The sequence below is a fragment of the Eublepharis macularius genome, chromosome 7, assembly GCF_028583425.1.
Source record: "Eublepharis macularius isolate TG4126 chromosome 7, MPM_Emac_v1.0, whole genome shotgun sequence".
Classification (NCBI taxonomy): Eukaryota; Metazoa; Chordata; class Lepidosauria; order Squamata; family Eublepharidae; genus Eublepharis; species Eublepharis macularius.
The window spans coordinates 143,452,805-143,474,307 of NC_072796.1; the positions used below are offsets into that span (position 1 = coordinate 143,452,805).

The 21,503-nt window shown below is 55.2% G+C and overlaps 1 protein-coding gene across 2 annotated transcripts in view; it reads right to left on the reverse strand.

The window, feature by feature from the left end:
- MROH1 (maestro heat like repeat family member 1) overlaps positions 1-13,042 on the reverse strand; it is a 64,570-nt gene extending 51,528 nt beyond the window's left edge. For both annotated transcript variants that reach the window (XM_054984466.1, XM_054984465.1), the window contains exons 1-6: positions 13,010-13,042; positions 12,493-12,776; positions 3,004-3,149; positions 1,646-1,777; positions 1,243-1,405; positions 377-475 (exon numbers count right to left, since the gene is read on the reverse strand). In XM_054984466.1, coding sequence (XP_054840441.1) covers positions 377-475; positions 1,243-1,405; positions 1,646-1,777; positions 3,004-3,149; positions 12,493-12,514 — 562 coding nt within the window. In that variant the 5' untranslated portion in view covers positions 12,515-12,776; positions 13,010-13,042. The remainder of the gene's footprint in view (positions 1-376; positions 476-1,242; positions 1,406-1,645; positions 1,778-3,003; positions 3,150-12,492; positions 12,777-13,009) is intronic.
- Between the last annotated feature and the right edge of the window lie 8,461 nt (positions 13,043-21,503).

The following is a 21,503-nucleotide window of genomic DNA, read 5'->3' on the forward strand; positions in this document are numbered from 1 at the left end:
GGACCAAGCACAGGCTGGCTGCAAGGCCAGACCGGCCACAGCAAAAGACAGCAAAACCCTGCAGCCTGCCCCCCCCCAGCACAGCACAGCACGGCCCCTCCGCCCCACTCCAGGGCAAAGCAGGGGTCTTTCCTGCCCACCTCGCCAGGCTGAGTCCAGCAGGCCGAGCCCCCAACGGGCCCCAGCCACACCAGCCGGACTCTGCATCGGCAGGCCAGAGCTGCTTCAGAAGACTGGAAAGGCCACAGCGCTCGACTGCATCCCGCCCTGGCAGAGGCAGAACCCTGTGCAACGCATGCATGGCCTCCACCCCAATGCGCAGGCGCAAATGAATGCCCCCACCGAGCCACCGGTGCAAAGAGGCCCGCCTCCTTACCGAAGCAGAAGACGGCTTTCATGCGGTCCTGCTTGGCCATCCCCAGCATGGGCAACATGGTTCCCAGGACGGAGGGGAGGAAAGGCACCATCCCAAAGACTGCGAGGGGGCAACAACAGCAGCTTTAACGACGTGCTCCGGCCTGCAGAATCGGTTGCCCAGCATGCCCTTCGCCTCCAACATGCGCACAGCCAGCGCATGAGCCACCACCCTCCGGACAACTGTCCATCCCCTGAAACCCCCCCAACCCCCAAGGCCTTTGCTCCTGCCCGCCTGCCTCTGCTGCTTTGCTCAGGAGGCACACGGGGCAGGACGTCAGAGCCAGAGCAGCCTCTCAACCAGGGCAAGCTGCCCCCGGATGCCGGACCCCCCGCAGACGCTCCGCTAGAGGCACAGCCCTCCCCAGAAAAGGACGTTGCGTGCTGCCTGACGGGAGGGGGCCAAGTGGGCCGAGCACACCTGTGCTCCATTAAGGGCACCCCCCTAACTGTGGGGATGCCCCTGCCCTGGCTCCTGCTCAAGGGGCTGATCCTCTCACAGTGACCACTTCTGGCCACTGAACTATCACTGCCCCAGGGGCACAGGACACCAACTCTGCCCCAACAAGAGTCCCAGTCCAGGGCTTAGCAGAGCCCTACGACACCAGCAACACACACACACACCCTGCCCAGCCCTTCCCCACCCACCCAAGTCCACTCCGGACACCTTCCTCTTTCTGTGTGGAGGAATCTTTTCAGGACACCTCAGTAGCAGCCGAGAGGGCCCCTCCCCCCCCCTGCTGCGCCCCCCTCCTGGCTCCAGCCCCTGGGCCCCCGGCTGAGCATCCCTCTGCCCAGGGCAGGCTCTCTCCCCCAAGCCACCCCTACCGTTGGCCACAGAGAGGCTGGCAAACGTCCGCACGATGAAGTAGTGAGGCAGGACTCCCGGCTGGAACTTGGTCAGCACCTCTTCCATCACCTTGTTGATGAAGCGACTCCCAACCGCGACGAGGACGTTGCTGGCTGCCTGCTGCCACTCCAAGACAACATCCTGGGCCAAGGAGAAGGAGGCAGCCCCTGCAGCCTGCAGCCCCCACAACTGACTGCGTTGCCTTGGCAAGGGGGGGGGGGCGCAGCGGGGAAGGGCAGCTCCTTTTCTCTCCCCCGAATCACGCTCCCTCCCTGGGCTGTGGGGGGTCCTGATCGCCCCCACCTCTTCCTTAGTTTGGCCCTGAGAAGGGCCACGGCCTCGGGTGCCAGAAGCGCAGCCGAGGAGAGCCACAGCGCATACCTTGGACTTGGTCATCTCGTTGGACGCCAAGAAGATGACAATCTTGGCCGTGCTGTTGTCCATCTGGGCCACGCTGCTTCGCACCACGGCTTCCATGGCCCTCAGGATGATTATGCGGTGTGGGTAAGCCAGCTGAGCGGGAGAGGAAGGACAGGACAGTCAGCGCCAGGCCACGGCCTCCAGGCACTTCAGACACCAAACCCAAACGGCGGGTGCACACACCTTCCCTCTCAAGCCGCAGAGAAGTGCCCTTGCACAAGCCCTGCGACGAGAGCAGGAAGCGGCACCATGGGCCAGGTCTCCCGGGTGACAGGGGCATTTTCCAGCACGGAGAGTTTTGAAAGGAATCCCAAGGGATGCTGCTGCTAACCTCTGCCCAAGGCAGGCTTTGGCAAACTTTCTGGGGCTCGAGGAGCCAGACTCGCTTTTCAGCCTTCAGGGTTTTTATGACCAAATTTTCTAATCACCGCTACCACACAACTGAATCCTTACCTCTCCACTGTTTCCTGTAATTTTATTAAAGCCATATTAGCTAAACATATAAACACCATCCTGGTTGTGAAAACCCCAACGAAAAAGCTAACCTCTAGCTAAACCTCAACTCCTCCCCAGTTTCTCAATTCCATTACTACTTTTTAAACACCATTTAGCTGAATCCTGAAGCTAGTATAAAAAGCAGCCGGCTAAGAAATAAATGGATCCTCTGCCAGGTACAAAGTTTACAAGCAATGACAAGAATGTAATGCATATTTATTTTTTATGTCATACAGCATTTTTGCTCCATCTTGGCAAATCCCCCTCCTCATTACAGGCCCTATTCCATATGGCTTTCATGCATGGGGGTCCCCCAAATGCAGCCTTTCTGGCACTCAGAAAGGACCCCCTTCTCCCCTTTTTTACTATTGGAAAAAATAGCTGGGTAATCTTTGTATTTCCACTGACATTTGCTGAGACACACTACAATAAAATCACTTTTGACAATACAGGTGTCGAAATGGAATTTCTAGGTACCATGGCAGCCCAGAGCCTGGGATTTGTGGAGTCTTGACTTACAGCTCAGTACTGGGAGGGGGTGAGAAAAGAGGCTAACTTCCCGTAGGGAGCTCTACACACACACGCGCGCACACACACAATACCCTTTCAGGCTCTGCCCTCCCCCCTTCTTTCTTCTATTGCCTTTGTATGAATTCTACACATCCAGGGAACTGTCTGTTTTGTCTTTAAGAGGAGGGAAGAAGACCTGCACCCTGCTGTCCTCCCCAGGACCTGCCTTCAGCTCCTCCTCTGCACCTGCCCATCACATACGGAGGTCCCAGCTGTGCATCCCCCCACAAGGCACCCGGTCCGCGGGGCCTCACCTTGTCATGCTGCCGCAGGTACTCTTCGCAGGCATTCAGGAGCTCCTGAGGCTCTGCCTCTCCCAAGCAGCACAGAGCGCTGAAGATCTGCTCATGGACCAGCGGGTCCTTGTCTGTGGTGGCATCCATCAGCGTCACGGCCAGCCCTGTAAGGGGGAAGGGGGGGGCTGCAGCAGATCCTGCCCGTCCAGGAGGCACCCCACCTTGCTCTTGGGCCAGTACTCCAACCCACCCCACAAGGACTCCCACACACACACACACCCCGAAGAATTGACCCCTTCTAGCCCTCCTTGCTCCGAGGCATCACTTGACTACCCCTTCGGAAAGGCCAGCAAGCGCAGCCCCCTGCGTTGGTCTCTTTCCTAGCCGGGGGTTGGCCTCCGCTCTTGGGTCCTCTTTGAACTCTTGCAGCGATTAACCATGGCCAGGGACCCAACAGCCCCTGGATCTCTCTTCTTCAGTGTGAGACGTCAGCGCTCCTCTTCAGGAGCGTGAACGCTCCCAAGTCCTTCCAATCAGGCAAAGCCCACAGCCAACGGAGAGGAAAGTCGGAAGACCTCTCCATCCGCGGAGCCTGGCTAACCTGTTGGCCCTGGCTGGCCATGCTTGGGCGCAGCGTTCAGGCAACAGGAGGCTTGGCGGGTGAGGTCGCAGGGCAAAGGAGGAACGCTCCAAGTGCCAACCGCGTACTGGAAAACACTGTGTAAGGAAACCGGGGCGAGGCATCGGCACACGCTTTTCAGCATACGGGTATGCTGTCCTCGTCAACTCGCTCAGGGAAGAAAGTGCAAGGCAACTAGGTCAACCAGAAAGTACAGTTAGTCAACTGAACAGACTTAAGGGAACGGACCACACCACACCCACAAAGTTTACTAGGGCTTGCAGATAAGGAGCTTTGCAACATCCTAAAAGATTCAGACCCAAGGCACAGCCTGAGCTTGAAAGAATACAGAAGAGTGTATTAAATATTTGTAAGTTTCTTCATGGGAAGCAGAAGGTAGCCCTAAATAAAGAGAGAAGAGTTGGTAAAAACATGCGCCCCTTGTCCTCTACCAGTATTAGCAGATGTCCGCAAGAACCTCTGTATACATTAAGATAGAACGAGAGAGGGTTTTCACCTCTTAGGCCAACATATTCCTGGAGATGTTATTCATCCACCAGAGGAAGCAGCTCAGCATGGATGTTAAGTTACCTGCTGCCTGACCCCAGTGTAGCACCAATAAAGATAAAAGCACATTACAATAATCAGTACTGAGCAATACTAGGCCAAGCACTTGTATTCTAGATGGCCGTTCAGACTTTGCATGAACCGTCTCTGTGTGTTTTTTCTAAGTGTTAGGTAATTCTAACAGGTGTGCTTCAATCTTTTGACAGTTAATTAAAAAAGTGGACTCTATCGAGATTAATGTTCCTCTATCAGAGATTCAACCAGTAGTGATCTCTCAACTTAACTTTTTCTAACACTTCTCAGAGATTTATAGTTTTGTTTTGCAAGTTTGAGTATAACATCATTTTTTACTAATTGGAAGGTTGTACAATAGAAACTATGAATATTCAGTGAAGCATCAGACCAATTATTGTTTGTTTGTGCTATCATGTGAATAGACCTTAAATATTTGCATATGATGACTTATAAAATTGCAAACTCAGATAGAATGGCAGAGCTCTGATGGAAGAAATCTCTTGAGAGAATTTAGGTGAGAATTTATCTTTACCTATGCATTTCATAGAAACTTTGATTATGTTAAACTTGGAATTTATTAGGAAATGTTAGCAAACTTATTTCTTATTGCCTTCCTGTGTTCTGTTTTTATAGGATTTATATTAATAACCATTTATATTTTGATTACTCGCTTCATTAAAAAACGAGGGTGTATTTTCAATAAAGTGAAATAAACTCTAGACAGGTGTCTGTGTGTTTGATAAAGAGTTGCAAAGCAATATTGAACCCTATATAAATACATGTACTGATAAACAGGTTGTTCAAAGAACTGATCTGTTTGACAGGTCTGAGAACTAATTGCTGAAAGCTTTCCAAGAGAAAAGACACATCTTTCCTTTGGCTAGTAGAAGCTTAGTTTCAGACACGGGCAAAGGCTCGTTACACCAGAGGCATTCTGCCAGAAGGACTGGATTACCCCTGAGGCCACTAGACATCCCCTTTCGATGACTAGCAGCAAAGGCCTACCTTGAAGGTTTTCTGCAAGAGAGAGAAGCGTCTAACCGTTATAGTACAGATGGAAACCAACTATTTAAAAATAATATAGTTATCCTTTGAAAGAAGGCAGTGGGGAAATGTCCTCCACTGCAGAATCCACCCCAATAGTTCAATCACCATAATATTATGCTTACGGCTATGGCGAATAAATCCATACTGTTATAGGAAAGGAATCATCAGGACGACACTCTGTGTATGCTCAGGAATCCAGCCGCAAACTTGTAGCTCACAGAAAGGAGCGGCGGAAGGAAGGAGCCAATAAGCTCCAAGCACAAAGCACTCCCTCTCTTGCTTACGCGAATGACTCTTGCCAAGAGATGAAAAGAGCCAGATGGCTAGAACGTGCTCTCTTCCTCTTGAGGCCGGAAGATGTGCGTGACCCCAAGGTGGGAGGGACTCCCAGAGCAGATTACAGATTCTCTGGCCACAGCAGACATCCTCTCCCAGCTTGGTCTTTCCCTTGGATGGGTGCAAGCGATGCAGAGCGAAGCTTTTACACCTAGCGGTTCTGTTTTGCCGACATGGAGAGGGACAAGAAGAAGTCCCAACCACAAGAACCAAGACAATGATGAACTAAAGTTTAAAATGCTGCAACTTCAAATAAAACTGGTCAGCCCCATTTAATCACCATCTAGCATTAAGCACCAAGTATAAGGAAAGTGATGGTGTTTTCACCTTTTCTTTGTATATTTGCTCAGCCTGAACGCTTGAGCAGACCAACATGTAGTCTTTTTATTCGTTTCTTAAACAAAAAAGTCTTCACCTGATGGTGGAAGACAATGACAGAGGGAGACAGACAAATCTCCCTGGGGAGGGAGTTCCAAAGTTTTGGCACCACGACCAAGGAGGCCCTTCCTTGAGTTGCCACCCACCTAGCCTCAGATGGCAGGGGCACCGAAAGCAAGACCTCCAAGGATGACTTGAGTGGACAGGTAGGCTCATACGGCAGAAGGCAGTCCCTAAGGTACGCTGGCCCCAAGCTGCATAGGGCTTTAAAGGTCAGTACCAGCACCTCGAACAGCACCCAGAAGCAAACTGGGAGCCAGTGTAGATGGAGTAAGACTGGAGTGACATGGTTCCTCCAACCCACTTCAGTTCTGGCCGCAGCATTCTGTGCCAATTGCTGCTTCTGGATAGTATTCAAAGGCGGCCCCATATTGACCTCATTGCAGTAATCTAATCTATGTTACCAAGGCATGCACCACTACAACAAGATCTTTCCCGCCCAGGAAGGGCCACAGCTCTGACTTTCCAAAGCTTTGTTTTGGGCATTCCTAGGGAGGCTTTTTTGCACCAGCACCCAACAGGCTGGGGAGACACAGGCAGAGACTGTACATCCCACGGAGGATCTTAAAGTTGCTTGTACTGGCACAGAGGAGCAGATAACTAGTGACTCTGGGTATAAAGAGAAGTTTCAGCTGGAGCTCTGGACAGACCCCAGCTTGGAGCTGCTTCACCAAGTAGCCTTGGAAAAGGAAACGGAATTCTGAGCCCCTAAAGGAGCAGGTGGCTTGGGATCAAGGCAGACTGTGTAGGCTGCGGATGCCACAGGACAGTGAGGAGTCCTGGGAACCAGTCGAACAGCTTGCTCCTACGAAGTATAGACTGACGCAGATGGAGCTGGCACACGATGTTCCTCGTAAAGGAAATAAAGCATTTAATCAGACAAGACAGAGGTTGTTGCTGAACATTTACTGGTCTGGGTTGGCTCAGAATGTTAAAGGTTGTCAGTCTTGTAAAACTTGCCAGTGAGTGGCTAAGAGCTGCAAGGCAAAGTCACCTGTGCAGTTGCACCTGTGCAAGTAGAGCAGACATTGTCATGCCAGTCCTTTCCCCACCCCCACTCAGAGGGCCAAGTATTTTATTTGGACTTAGGTGGATCATACGAGGAGATACCCAGAAGCAGCAGTTCTGGATTGCTATTTGCCTATAGGGAGATTCCTCAGGAGTCCCATGGGCTTTTGAGTTCATATTGGGCAGAAGGCTACGTAACCCCCTGTGCCTTGTGAAGGACAGGTGGGAGGACAGAACTCCAAAGACAAAGAAGCCAGTTGTGGACTATTTTGACTTTCCACGATAAACTGCAAGCTAATGATGAAGGCTGTTTAGGAGAACTGGGCAAGAGATGCAAGCTCATCAAGACAGTTGGCATGACACAGCAGCCTGCTCTAGAACACCGGAGTTTGGGGAGAAGATGGTCTTTCTGCCCCGGTGCTCAGACAAGCCGAAAGCATCTTGGAGCAGACCTCATGCAGCTGTGGATAAGAGAGATTCAGTTTCCATGGAGGGGTCAGGAAGAAAGACCAAGGCGGTCCAGGCATAAGCCTTTCTTTGACAGGGAACTCTTACTGCTTTCCCAATCAAGTTGATATATGAAGCTTTCAGATCTCAAAGATCATCTACTTTTCCTTTGGGACAGATTACAAAATTACGAAACAATTTCATTTATTTACGTTACTTCTAATGCACCTTTCTCACCGAGACTCAAGGCGCATTACATAGTGCAATTCAATACAATCACAACAGCTGGGATATTCAATAAACAATACAATAGGGTATGGACTGCAGAAATTTGAAAATAAGCACAAATCCGATACAGAGATAACACAATGTTGAAATGAGCATAAGCAATGTGACATAATATATTCAACACTGTGGAAGCAACCCGAGGAAAATGCAACAACAGACAACGCACAGTTAGTATAGCCTACAGTCTCTATTCCTTATCAAAAGATCTCTTTGAACCATTTCATTACAGTACAGCCCCTACTGCCTGCATAAGAAAGCCAATGAAATAATGAAAAAAGACTAATCTAATACATAAAGGGCTTAGTTCTCGTGGCCTTCTTACATGCCCAGGGTAAGGCCAATCACAACCTTGGGGTCAGGTAGCAATTTTCCCCAGGCCAGTTTGGCCAGGGATCCTGATGGAGTTTTGCCATCTTCTGGGCATGGAGCAAGGGTCACTGTGTGGAGGAAGGGGAGGTATTTGGGAATTTCCTGCATTTTACAAAGGGGTTGGACTAGATGACTCTAGAGGTACCTTCCAACCCTGTGATTCTATGATAAAAGAATGAATTAAATTAAATATGAGAGGGGAGAAGAAAAAGGAAAAACTAATCCTGCTCAGTTCTGAGCCCTTCCTGAGCAAGGTGAAAGCACTTTTTTTCCTCAGAGGAAAGCTTCCTTGGCCGTCTCGAGACCGGAGCCCTGCACGCTGCTATCAGTATGTTTCTAAAAAGGGGGACAGTGGCGTATAGTGAGTGGTCGTCAGACTAGGAGACCCAGATTAGAAACCCCCCTCTGCCTTGGGGGCTTGCTGAGTGACCTTGGGCCAGCTGCACTCTCTCACTCTGACCTACCTCACAGGGACGTTGTGAGGATAAAGTGAAGGAGACAAAAATGAAGCTGCTTTGGGTCCACACAAGGGAGAAAGGAGGGCTAACACAGCTGACCGCTACATTCTTACCCACCACGTGGAATATGGAATTTGTATTAAGACAGCAGCCCTGTGGTGGTTTGGGTCTTTTTTTGCCTGATCAGGCACAGAGTTTCCACCAGAGGTGCAGAACCAACCAGGCGGGATTTGTCTTGCCGAGTGCCATGGGGTCCATTCCCTCACCTGTGCTCCAGCACATATGAGGCCACTGGGTGAGGCTGTCCAGACCTTTGGGGTTGGGTGTCGTTAATATGCAGATAACACTCAGCTCTAATCTCCTCATCCAAGCCTCAATGGTGGCTGGGCTACTGTAATGGGCTCTACATTGGGCAGCCCTTGAAGACAACCCAGAAATTGCAGCTGGTCCAGAAGGCAGCAGCCCTCATATTGTGAAGGGCAACCCAACGGGGAGACGTGTTGCCCATTCTGAAACAGCTACACTGGCTGCCAGTTCCTTTCTGAGTTCAGTTGAAGGTGCTGGGCTGGGACTGCTTATCGGAAGGACCGTCTCCTTTATCTGTTCTCGAACGCTGGCCATTCCCCATTTAGGGTCGCCACCCTGGAACTGAACAGAGCCCAGGCCTCTTCCATCACGGTTCCCGCTCTATGTGACAGGTGAGGGGAGAGCCCTCAGTGGAGACCTTCAGGAGGCGCTGCAAGGTTTGTTTCTCTGCCAGGGTTTCTGACAGACTGCAAAGAGCAAGCACCAGGGGAAGGGGGTCGTCTAATTAAACTTAGCTTATTTCATGGATACCTTCCCCTTCGCCCCAACGGGGACCCAACACGGCTTACATCAATGGCGCCTCCATTTCATTTGCACAACCACCCTGAGAGGTAGAGTTAAGCTGAGAAAGTGTGACTGGCCGAGGGGGGATTCGAACCTGGGTATCCCAGAGCCCGGCCCACTCTAACCACTACCCCACACTCGCATTCATCTGCACAGAGCGCCTCGTCCTCTCCTTTATCCTCCGCCATAAGCACCAGCGAGATGAGATCTTCCGCTGGGCGTATGGTTGAGGCCAGTCCAACAGTCCTCTGGAAAGCCTCCCAACTGCCCCCCCATATGAGTGGCAGCTGACTGAACGGCCTGTTCCCCCTCCTTTTTGACCACCCCTTTGTGTATTACTGGCAGGGACGGGGTGTAGGGTCGCTGTCTGGGGGGGGGGGCGTTAACAGGAATTCTGTGGTTTTAGTGAAGTTTTTTATGTAAATTACATTTTACTGTTGTAACCCACCCTGAGCCCACTTGCGGAGAGGGTGGGACAGAAGTTTAATAAATAAATAAATAAAAACAAGGCCCCACCTGCGGCATCGTCCGCACAGCCGCCACCCTGCCCGATACTGCCACAGCTCTTCCCCCCCTGCACTCCCAAAGAGCGTGTTAGGAAGACAGAGGCAGCAGCGGCTGCGGGCCTCACCCCCCTGCACTTTTTCGCAGGAGGGCTCGCCTGCCCCTCCGCCAGCAGACCTGGCCTTTGAGAAGCCGGGCAGAGCTCCCTCGGGCGCTGCTCTGTTTACCCACATGCTCCACTTCAGGCCCTCCACTCCAAGAGCCCCCGGAGCCTTCAAGGGAATCCGGCAGCCTTGCTGGGACTCTTCTTGACCCCCCAAGAGGTTCCCGGCCTCTGCTGAGGTTTCACCTTCTTGCCAAGAGGAACCCCCTCAACTGCTCCGTCCCTCCACCTTCCACCCCCCCTGGAGCCCAACTGCCAGACCTTCCCAACAGATGAGAAGGCAAAGCCAAGCAAGATACTCCACATGTACTCCCCACACCAGTGGCTTCCTTGATCTGTATTTAACAGAAAGTGTAATCAGATAGTCTAGCTGGAAAACACCAAACGTGAGCCGTCACGTGAATTGAGCTGCTGTTGCCGGCCTCTCCTCGGCCAGGTTTATTCCCTCTCTCCTTGGTTCAGCTGTCACGTTTTTATCCCACCCTTTCTCCAAAGAGCTCAGGCAGCACACATCATTGCCCTGCCTCCATTCTGTCTTCACAGAACCCTGCGAAGTACATCAGAGGTTAAAACAGCAGGACTGAGCCAAGGTCACCCGTGAGATTCATGGCTGAGGGGGGATTTGAAGCCCAGTTCTCTGACATCCCAGGATGACCCTCTGGCCCCTACGCCGCCTCTGTCGGACTGCCAGCTCTGGCCGGCCTCCGTTGTTGCCAGCTGTGGAGACCGGCCTTCCACCCCAAGAGTTTAGCTACCGGGCTGCTCCGTACCCCCGCCACAGGAGGACAGCCTGCTCTCCACCTTTTCTTTTATCCCTGCTCAGCCTGATGCTCCCACAGACCATGCACATTCTATTTCTGTTCACTGAACTTTTATATTTCAAATGCTCCGGACATGATTTGAAACACACCGTGCCTGTACTGTCTTGGTCCCTGATATGCCGTAATAGGGAGGAGCAGCAGGGAAGTTTGCTATCCCATAAGCTCAAAATTGGGGAAGTATGATATACTGGTAGTTTACAACTAGTGGCTGGTAGCTTACAGCTAGGCAGAGCCTCTCAATGAGGTTCTAGAGAGCTAGCGATACACATCTGACCACGGGAGACCCTCTGTTTTGCTGGTGACAGCAGCGACTGCCCAGTTTGGATTTGGTACTCCTTAGGAGTAAGGGGACAAGGTGGTGTCACCAAGTAGAGAGTTGAAACGGCTGTAGGGTTTTCAGTCCTCCGGGGAGCCCAGAGGAAGAGCCTGCGCCTTCTCACTTGTCTCTGGCACGCCAGCGTCCAGTGGAGCCGATTACCCTGCGGCCACCAGCTCTGTGCTAACAGCACCCTGCATCGTAAAAAACTTTGGCCTTTTCTGAGGACAAGGTGCCACTAACATGTTCAAGGAGGGGGCAGAAGGAAAAAGAGAGGTGGCAGAGGCGGCAGGAGAGGCGCCGAGATTCATTCCTTGCAGGCAGCCCAGAGGAATTCCTAAGGGGGCCCCGTTTATTAAAAGAGTTGCTTCACTGGAAGGGAGCTACCAAAAAAAAACCCAGCTTTTGCTGGGCAAGCTCGGAACAGGCCAAGACGCTGCAGGCAGAGGGCCCGGCGGGGTCCCGGCTAAGCCCAGCGGCACACCGTCTCCAGGCCGAGGGAGAAACCCGAGCAGACCCCGAGCACAGCCAAGGGCCCCTCGCCCGCCGGGAGAGGGCGGGAGGCCAGCGAGGGGCAAAACCGGCCCCCCGCGCTCCAGCCCAAGACGTGGCAGAAGCCCTCGGGTGGCAGGCCGGGCGGGGGCCCTCCGGCGGGACCCAGGGGCGGCGGGCGGGAGGGAGGGAGAGGCGGGCGGGCACGGAGCCGGGCAGGCCCCCAGCGCGGCTCCTCCAGCCAGGCAACCCGGCCAGGTCCAGCAGCGGGGCCGGCCCGCTGCCCCTGCCCAAGCCCTTGGCGCGGCCGTCCTCCACACCCTTTGGGGGCTAAAGCGGACCCTGCTTCCGGGGCCCGACGGGCCAGGCCGAGCCTGTGGCCGCCCTCCAGAGCCGGGGGGGTGGTGGCGCTCGGCCGAGGGGCGGGGCGGGAGGGGGGCCCTCGCGGCTGGGGCCCGGGCCTCGTTCCGGGGTTTCGCTCTTCCCCGAAAAGGGCTCGACACCCCGGTGCATGCGGAAGCCCCGCGCCGGTTTGGCAGAGCCCCTTCCCGACGCGACCTCCTCGGTCCCCGCAAGCCGAGCGGCCCACCCACGAAGTCGCCCGGCCCGGCCCGGCCCCTCCCTCGGCGGCGCAGCAGGGAAGCTCCGGCCGCAGCAGCCCTGGAGGCTCAGCCCGCCCCGGAGAGCCCAGACGCCGCCGCCCCCGCCGCCGCCCCTTGCCCCCCCCCCGGGCCGGCCGCGGCACTCACGCTTCACGCGGGGCTCCGCCATCCTCCGGGGCCTCCTGCGGGGGTTGCCAGCCCACTGGCGGGAGTCCTGCCCCTCGAAGCGGGAGGCGCCGCCGGGAGCTCCGACGGATGGCTGCGGCTCCGCGGGCGGCACTCCCGACCTGCTGCTGCTGCAGCCCGCCTCGGCCGAGGCGCCTCCTGACGGGCCCGCGGCCACTCGCGGCTTCTTCGCCCTGCCGGGACGCCTCCGGGGAACGCGCGGCGCGGGACCGGGCGGTGGCGGCGGCGGCTCCTTCCCTTCGGACCTGCGGGGGGGAAAGGCACCGCTCGAGAGCCGCCGGGCACCAGGGCCGGGCAGGGCGGCGCGGCCAGGGAGGGGGGCGCGGCCGGGGGCGACAGAGGGCTGCGCCCGCAGGAGACCCCCTGCGCGCCCCGGGAGGCCGCGGGGCGGCTGGAGCGGGGCGGGGGCCGCTTCTCGGGCCGTCCGTCCAGCCAGCCGGCGGGGCCCCGCGCGCCCTCCCGCCGGGCAGCCCCTCACCGGCTCCGGCGACGCTCCTCGGCGGCGCTTCCGGGTGTTTGAGGCCCCGCCTCTCACCTGGCCAGGGGCGGAGCCTGCCGCCGTCCCCGCCGAGGCCCCGCCTCCAGGAGGGGGCCGCGGGTGGGCGGGCGGGGGGCGAGCGGTTGTTGCGCAGGCGCCGCCATCCCCCAGGCCCCGCCTCCCGCGTGGCTCCGCCCCTGCCGCGGGGGGAGGGCGCCTCGTCCAGGGGCGGCTCTAAAGACGGCCGCGGGGCGCATGCGCACAACCGCGAGCTCTCCCCGAGGCGGGAAACGGCGGGCGGGGGCTGTTTTGCGCGCTCCCCTGGCTCCCTTCACACGTTAGAGGACCCGTGTCAGCCTCCCCGGCGGCCTGGAGTGCTCCAGGCGATCTCGGCGCTGGCAGAGTCCTCCCCACTCCCGCCTTTTGCAGGGCTGCCTGTCCTCAGGAGGTGGGTGGGAATTCCCAGGGAACTCCCGCCGGAAGGTTGGCAACCCCTCCCCGCGCATGGCAGCCCTTCCAGGGGGCTCCGGGGTTGCATCCTGGCAGAGGGTCCGGGGCTCAGGAGGCCTCCCACCCCCCGCTTCTGCAGGAGGGCGGGGGGCAGGGGGAGGGGCGGGCCCGAGCTGGGCTTCCTCCCCCCCCCGGGCCCAGCAGCCCCCAGCCCAGGCGGGAGGCCCGCTTCCCTAGAGCCGCGACCCCCCTCCCCCCAAGGCGGGCCTGGAGTAGCCGCTGCTCCAGGCGCAGCCGGAGGGCAGAGCCGCAGGCCGAGCCCCACAGCCAGGCATGCTGAGCAGGGGAGAAAGACCCTCGTGGGTGGGAAATGGGGGGGGGCATGGTGGCTCCCCGTCAAGAGGCAGCCCCAGAACCGCAGGGTCGGAGTCCGGGGTTGGGAGGGGGGCCACCTCCCTTGGTCAGCTCCGACCGACCCTCAAGAGTTCACGCCCGGCCAATCTTGTGGCTCTCTGAGGAGCCGCTGGGCTCGAATCCTGCTGCTCTACTGCAGACCCACTCGGCCGCCCACCCGCCCAAAACCATCCCCAGGAAACATCTGCTACAGTCACCTGGACTGATCTCTGAAGGAGTGAGCTGTGGCTTAGGAAAGCTCCCACTCGGCCAGAGACATTTGGTTCGTCTTCCAGGTGCTACCGGACTCTTGCTCGTCTCTGCTGCTACAGAGAGTCTTGCAGGGCTCCCCGTCTTGCTGTTGCTACAGTCAGTGTAAGAGGCCTCAGGATTTTGGCCTTTGCTGCCCTGGACAAGCACGGCTGCCCCTCTGGAATCCGAACACAAGGCCACCCGCTGCACTCGCAGGGGACGGGCAGATCCATCCCCTGAGCTGGTGATAGGGTTATTTGGAGGGAGGGACTCCTACAGTCTCACATAGCCCTAGAGACTGTGGGGCAGCAGGGGAGAATTGGCTCACAGGGCCCGTCCTGCCTCCCCCTCCCCCCGCACTCCCGTTTCATGGTGTTCGGTGGGCAGGATAAGGTCAGACAGCAGAAACGGCCTTGCGTGTAGGGGCCCGGTTCGGATCAGGACCCTGGTGCAATGGGGGAGGGGGCTGCAGACTGCCTCCCAGCAACGTTCTTCGGGTCTGAAATGGTCCTGCTGTCACTATTTGTCCCGTGGGGGGGGGGCAGGGGCTGCATTTTTGTACTGATTGGATACAGAACAGTTTTCTAAGGGGGGCAAAAAGTCCGAGTAGGAAATGCAGCCATAACCCATAGGGGCAAAGTTGCTCCAATTTCAAGTTGGTGGCACACCTGATGTCAGGCCTTGCCAGATAAGTCCCCAAGCCCTTCACTGCAAACACACACCTGAGTTTGACTCATACAAAGTGACTTTATTGAAGAGACACGCCACTACCAAGTTCCATAGGCAGTGACATTGGCCGAAGTGACGCAAGGCAGCAAAGCAAGGGGAATTATAGGACACGGCCCCTGCCCCCCCCCCTTGGGAAAGAAAGTCCGTTAGGATTTTGGCGGGCTGAGCCAGGGGGGAGGGGAGAGGAAAAGGCTGGGCTCTGCTCCGTCTCTCAGGAGGTTGGTGCGGCCTCGGCTGGCCGGGAAGGGGTAACCAAAACACCTGCAAGATAAGCAGCTAGCAACCAGCCAGCAAAACAGGTCCCCTCGGCATGTTCTCAGAGGTACACTACACACTGCAGCAAGGAATCCCTAACCCATGGCAGAGATGCTGGAGGCGTGTATCTGACATACTGCCCCCTTACAAAGATTCTTTTAAAGAGACACCCCCCCTCCCCAGTTTTTCCAGGTACTTTTTGTGAAACTGACCTACAAGTTTAGGAGCATTCACATCGGAAGCCTTTACCCACTCCACATTGCTCTGGTTGAAATGAACCCATTGAATTAAGTAAAACAATCCTGCCCCCCCCGCCCCGCTTCATTTTGGAGTCCAAAACTTCCTGGGCTGCGTTGTGCGGTTGGCCACCCACTGAGCAGGGGTGGGACCCCCTGATCTGGATGCCACACGTCGTCGGGGCGCTGAATTCTCCTCGACCTGCTGGCGGGGCCTCCTCACAGCAGGTCCTCGTCTCCCGCTCTGGGCCCTGGGCAGTCGGCGGCAAAGTGACCCGCCCCCCCACACCGCAAGCAGAGGCCCTGTTTAAAGCGGAGGGCTCGCTCGGCCGCCGGGAGGCGGGTTCGGGAGTGCTTCCTCTCTAGCGCCCAGGCATCCGAGGGGGGTCTGCGCTGGCCCACTTGTTGTTGCATTCGCTGTAGCTTGACCACCTCCGCCCGATGCTCGATCTCGCAGGCGAGCTGAGTCCATCCCAGCAGGGTCTGGGGGTCGTCTTGCATCAGCGCCTTGTCCAGCAAGTCTGGGTTCAAGCCCGCCCGGAAAAACTCGACCTTTAGCCCTTCGGTCCAGTTCCTCACTTTGAGGGCCTGCTGTCGGAACTCGGCGGCGTATTCTCGCACGGGACGGGTGCCTTGCCGCATCAGTTTCAACTTGGTCTTCGCCCTCTCCTCCCTGAGCGGGTCTTCAAACTGCTCTCTTAAGGCTCGGACAAATGCCTCCACGCTCCTGAGTTCTGGGGCACGGGCCTCCCACAGGGCCATGTACCACTTTGCCGCCAGGCCCCCCAACCGCGAGCCCAAGTAACTCACTCGGCTAGCTTCGTTGGGGAAGGTAGCGCCCCATCTTTTGAAGAACGCCGTAGCCTGGAGGAGGAAGAAACCTACTTCCTCAGGGTCCCCCTCAAACCGGGCGTCCAGCTCACGCCACCACTGTAGCTGAGGAGCGGGCGCTGCCAGCGCATCTCGTGGTCCTGGAACCCAAACTGGCACATCGCAGTCCAGGAGGCGCCCTGCAGGTGGCCCGGGTTGCGGCAGGATTCGCATTATCTCCCGGAAGCCGTCCAGTAGTTCTCGCAGTCCTTCTTTAATCTCATCTGTCTTCCCCCAGAGGGCAAGCATCTGCTCGGTGGGGCTGCTCGCGCTCAGTTCAAACTGCCTCGCTTTCTCCTCTCGGCTTCGGAGGCTGTTGGACCCCACAGGTGCCCATTCCCGGGGGATGGGGGTCAGCCAGTTCAGGTAGTTGGCCCCCAACTTGGGGCATGTTCCTAATCCTTTGGGCACTTCGCCTCCGGCGCCCCGAGGTTGCAGAGCGCTGGATGGTCGTCCCTCTGGCATCTCATGAGATCCCTTGTCCATCTCGTCTGCCGTGGAAGTTCAGGACTCTGGTCCCAGAGGAACTTTAGGACTTTTGCCAAAATGTCAGGCCCTGCCAGGTAAGTCCCCGAGCCCTTCACTGCAAACACTCAGGTGTATGAGTTAAAGTGACTTTATTGAAGAGACGTATCAGTATCAAGTTCCTTAGATAGTGGCTGAAGTGACGCATTAAGCAAAGCAAGGGGAATTATAGGGCACGGTCCCTGCCCCCCTGCCCCCCCCCATGGGAAAGAAAGTCCGTTAGGATTTTTGGTGCGCTGAGTAAAGGAGCCAGGAGGAAGGGGAGGGGGGGAAGGCTGAGCTCTGCTCCGTCTCTCAGGAGGTTGGTGCGGCCTCGGCTGGAACTTCAAGGCCACGTTCTCAGACTGGCCAGGAAATGGTAACCAAAACACCTGCAAGATAAGCAGCTACTAGCACCCAGCCAGCAAAACAGGCTCCCTCTGCATGTTCTCAGAGGTACACTACACACTGCAGCAAGGAATCCCTAACCCATGGCCGAGATGCTGGAGGCGTGTATCTGACACCTGAAAACTGCAGCATGAGGGTCTCTGACAAGGCGGGGGTGGGTGGGATGCCCACAACCCCCCCCCCCAAGTTGCACAGCAATTAAGCTTGTCCAGGGGGCCACAAATGCTACTCCTGCAGCAGGCACCTCTGCCCCAGAAGCTGTTGCGTCACCTCCGTGAATGAGTGTGCTGCTGCACCATGTGATGTGTAGTTCCTGAAAGTACTCGTTTCTTCATACTCTAATCCGGCTACCACCAAGGAGAAATAGCTTTGAGGTTGGGTGGAAGTTTGAATGCGGAGTGTGGAAAGGAGCAGGGGTAGAAAAACAAGAGTCACGCGCACCACCGGCTTCTACTTTCCCTCGGGAGCTCCTTTGACCTCTGCCTGATCTGTCTGCTGGGTGGGTCCAGCCCCCTCCCCACAGCCTAAAGAAAAAGGGGCCCAGTACAGTGGGTGGGACTGGCCATGGCTGGCGAGGCATGCCCTCAGCTTGGCACTGCCATGCACTTGGGCCTCTGCCCCCCCGCCCCCCCCCGGTCATTATCAGGAGCTGGGCAGAGCATGTGTATTGCTCCCGTTCTGCAGTCCCTCCATTGGCTGCCCGTCAGCAGTCAGGTTCAATTGCAGGTACCGGCCATCACATACCAAGCCGTTCATGGCCTTGGTCTCTCTTATCTGCGGGACTGCGTCTCTCCCTGTGTCTCACCATAGCAGCTTCACTCATCGGAACAGAGCCTGCAATGAAATCCTAAGCAGAGTTACTCCTGTGTAAGCCCTTAGAATGGCGTAACTCTGCGTAGGATTTCACTGTAAGGACCCAAACAGAGTGTTAGGAAGACGTAGTGGAGGAAATCCAACCCCCTGGTCCTGAAGGCTGCACCCGTGTTACCTGACCTACCACCTGCCCTTTCTCCTTGGTGGCTGGAGAGTTTCTACCTGCTGCAAGTCAAGGTTTGCTCAGTTCTGAGGGATGCAACCTACTTTGTTGGGAGGACAACCTGTTGGGATTTTGCTGGGAAGGGAACCGTTTGCAGCATAACTTTATAATCTCCCTAATCAAATCAGTCCATACTGGGGCATATCCCTGAAATCACACAACCAGCTAAATGAGAGATTATTTGATACTTTGAGGTTGTGGACTGCGTTTTGTTTTGTTTTACTTTATTTTTACTCCGCTGTTCTTGCTGAGACACAAGGTGGATTGCACAGTGCAAGTCAATATAGTCAAGAGCTAGGACATTCAATGAACAGTACAACAGCGTAGGACCCTGACTGAAGAAAGAACCAAAAGATGGTGACTATGGAACAATGCCGTCCACCTCAGCTATTTTATGAATATGGGCTACACTCTGCACATGCTCCAGGAGTGCTCCAGTGCTGGTAACAGGAAAACTGATAGAGATCTCTCTCCCTAGCTTAGGGCACCACAGCTCTTCAGGATGCTAATGTCAGGCCAGAAGCACCTGCTAACTCACAGCTCAAAAGGTTTGCGACCTCATGTGTGTGTAAGGTGCCCTCAAGTTTCAAAAGATGTAATCCTCAATTCAACGATGCTGTATACAGTTGGTGTGGAAAATATCCTCCTTTATATCCAAGATGTTTCAGTGGGGACCTTTGTATTTAGTCCGTGTGCCAGTCCTTCCTGTCGCCTGTTTGTTGTTGTTATCACAACTATTTGGCCTTGCTATCCAAAGACAGAAGGGGACTGACAGCAGGTGTGCTCGCCTTCCCTTAGGAACAAAAGCTGGGAATTGCAATGGTGCGATAGATGGTCCCGGCGCATGCTGGTACAAGCGAATCTGGAGAGGCAGCAAGTGGTTGCAGCCTCTTAACAGCAGCGCAGATTCAGAATGCGAGATGTGCAAATCCACCTAGAGGGGAATCCTCTTTCAGATTCAGTGGTGGACGCAGTTTCTACACTGAGAGTTTGCTAAAATTGCCCCCCCCCTGCAGAGTAGGGGGAAGGGGCGGCAGAGCTGAGTGGAGACCTGGGGTGGCCCTGGGATTTTCCAGGCTCTCAGGACCCAAGGGCACAGGCTGAGAGTCTATTCCTTCACAGGCTGAGAGTCTATTCCTTCACAGGCTGAGAGTCTATGCCTTCACAGGCTGAGAGTCTATTCCTTCACAGGCTGAGAGTCTATTCCTTCACAGGCTGAGAGTCTATGCCTTCACAGGCTGAGAGTCTATTCCTTCACAGGCTGAGAGTCTATTCCTTCACAGGCTGAGAGTCTATTCCTTCACAGGCTGAGAGTCTATTCCTTCACAGGCTGAGAGTCTATTCCTTCACAGGCTGTGAGTCTATTCCTTCACAGGCTGAGAGTCTATTCCTTCACAGGCTGAGAGTCTATTCCTTCACAGGCTGAGAGTCTATTCCTTCACAGGCTGAGAGTCTATTCCTTCACAGGCTGAGAGTCTATGCCTTCACAGGCTGAGAGTCTATTCCTTCACAGGCTGAGAGTCTATTCCTTCACAGGCTGAGAGTCTATTCCTTCACAGGCTGAGAGTCTATTCCTTCACAGGCTGAGAGTCTATGCCTTCACAGGCTGAGAGTCTATTCCTTCACAGGCTGAGAGTCTATTCCTTCACAGGCTGAGAGTCTATTCCTTCACAGGCTGAGAGTCTATTCCTTCACAGGCTGTGAGTCTATTCCTTCACAGGCTGAGAGTCTATTCCTTCACAGGCTGTGAGTCTATTCCTTCACAGGCTGAGAGTCTATTCCTTCACAGGCTGAGAGTCTATGCCTTCACAGGCTGAGAGTCTATGCCTTCACAGGCTGAGAGTCTATTCCTTCACAGGCTGAGAGTCTATTCCTTCACAGGCTGAGAGTCTATTCCTTCACAGGCTGAGAGTCTATTCCTTCACAGGCTGTGAGTCTATTCCTTCACAGGCTGAGAGTCTATTCCTTCACAGGCTGTGAGTCTATTCCTTCACAGGCTGTGAGTCTATTCCTTCACAGGCTGAGAGTCTATGCCTTCACAGGCTGAGAGTCTATTCCTTCACAGGCTGAGAGTCTATTCCTTCACAGGCTGAGAGTCTATGCCTTCACAGGCTGTGAGTCTATTCCTTCACAGGCTGAGAGTCTATTCCTTCACAGGCTGAGAGTCTATTCCTTCACAGGCTGAGAGTCTATTCCTTCACAGGCTGTGAGTCTATTCCTTCACAGGCTGAGAGTCTATTCCTTCACAGGCTGTGAGTCTATTCCTTCACAGGCTGAGAGTCTATTCCTTCACAGGCTGAGAGTCTATTCCTTCACAGGCTGAGAGTCTATTCCTTCACAGGCTGTGAGTCTATTCCTTCACAGGCTGAGAGTCTATTCCTTCACAGGCTGAGAGTCTATTCCTTCACAGGCTGAGAGTCTATTCCTTCACAGGCTGAGAGTCTATGCCTTCACAGGCTGAGAGTCTATTCCTTCACAGGCTGAGAGTCTATTCCTTCACAGGCTGAGAGTCTATGCCTTCACAGGCTGTGAGTCTATTCCTTCACAGGCTGTGAGTCTATTCCTTCACAGGCTGAGAGTCTATTCCTTCACAGGCTGTGAGTCTATTCCTTCACAGGCTGAGAGTCTATTCCTTCACAGGCTGAGAGTCTATTCCTTCACAGGCTGTGAGTCTATTCCTTCACAGGCTGAGAGTCTATTCCTTCACAGGCTGAGAGTCTATTCCTTCACAGGCTGAGAGTCTATGCCTTCACAGGCTGAGAGTCTATGCCTTCACAGGCTGAGAGTCTATGCCTTCACAGGCTGAGAGTCTATGCCTTCACAGGCTGTGAGTCTATGCCTTCACAGGCTGAGAGTCTATTCCTTCACAGGCTGAGAGTCTATTCCTTCACAGGCTGAGAGTCTATTCCTTCACAGGCTGAGAGTCTATTCCTTCACAGGCTGAGAGTCTATGCCTTCACAGGCTGAGAGTCTATTCCTTCACAGGCTGAGAGTCTATTCCTTCACAGGCTGAGAGTCTATTCCTTCACAGGCTGAGAGTCTATTCCTTCACAGGCTGTGAGTCTATTCCTTCACAGGCTGAGAGTCTATTCCTTCACAGGCTGAGAGTCTATTCCTTCACAGGCTGAGAGTCTATTCCTTCACAGGCTGAGAGTCTATGCCTTCACAGGCTGAGAGTCTATGCCTTCACAGGCTGAGAGTCTATGCCTTCACAGGCTGTGAGTCTATGCCTTCACAGGCTGAGAGTCTATTCCTTCACAGGCTGAGAGTCTATTCCTTCACAGGCTGAGAGTCTATTCCTTCACAGGCTGAGAGTCTATTCCTTCACAGGCTGAGAGTCTATGCCTTCACAGGCTGAGAG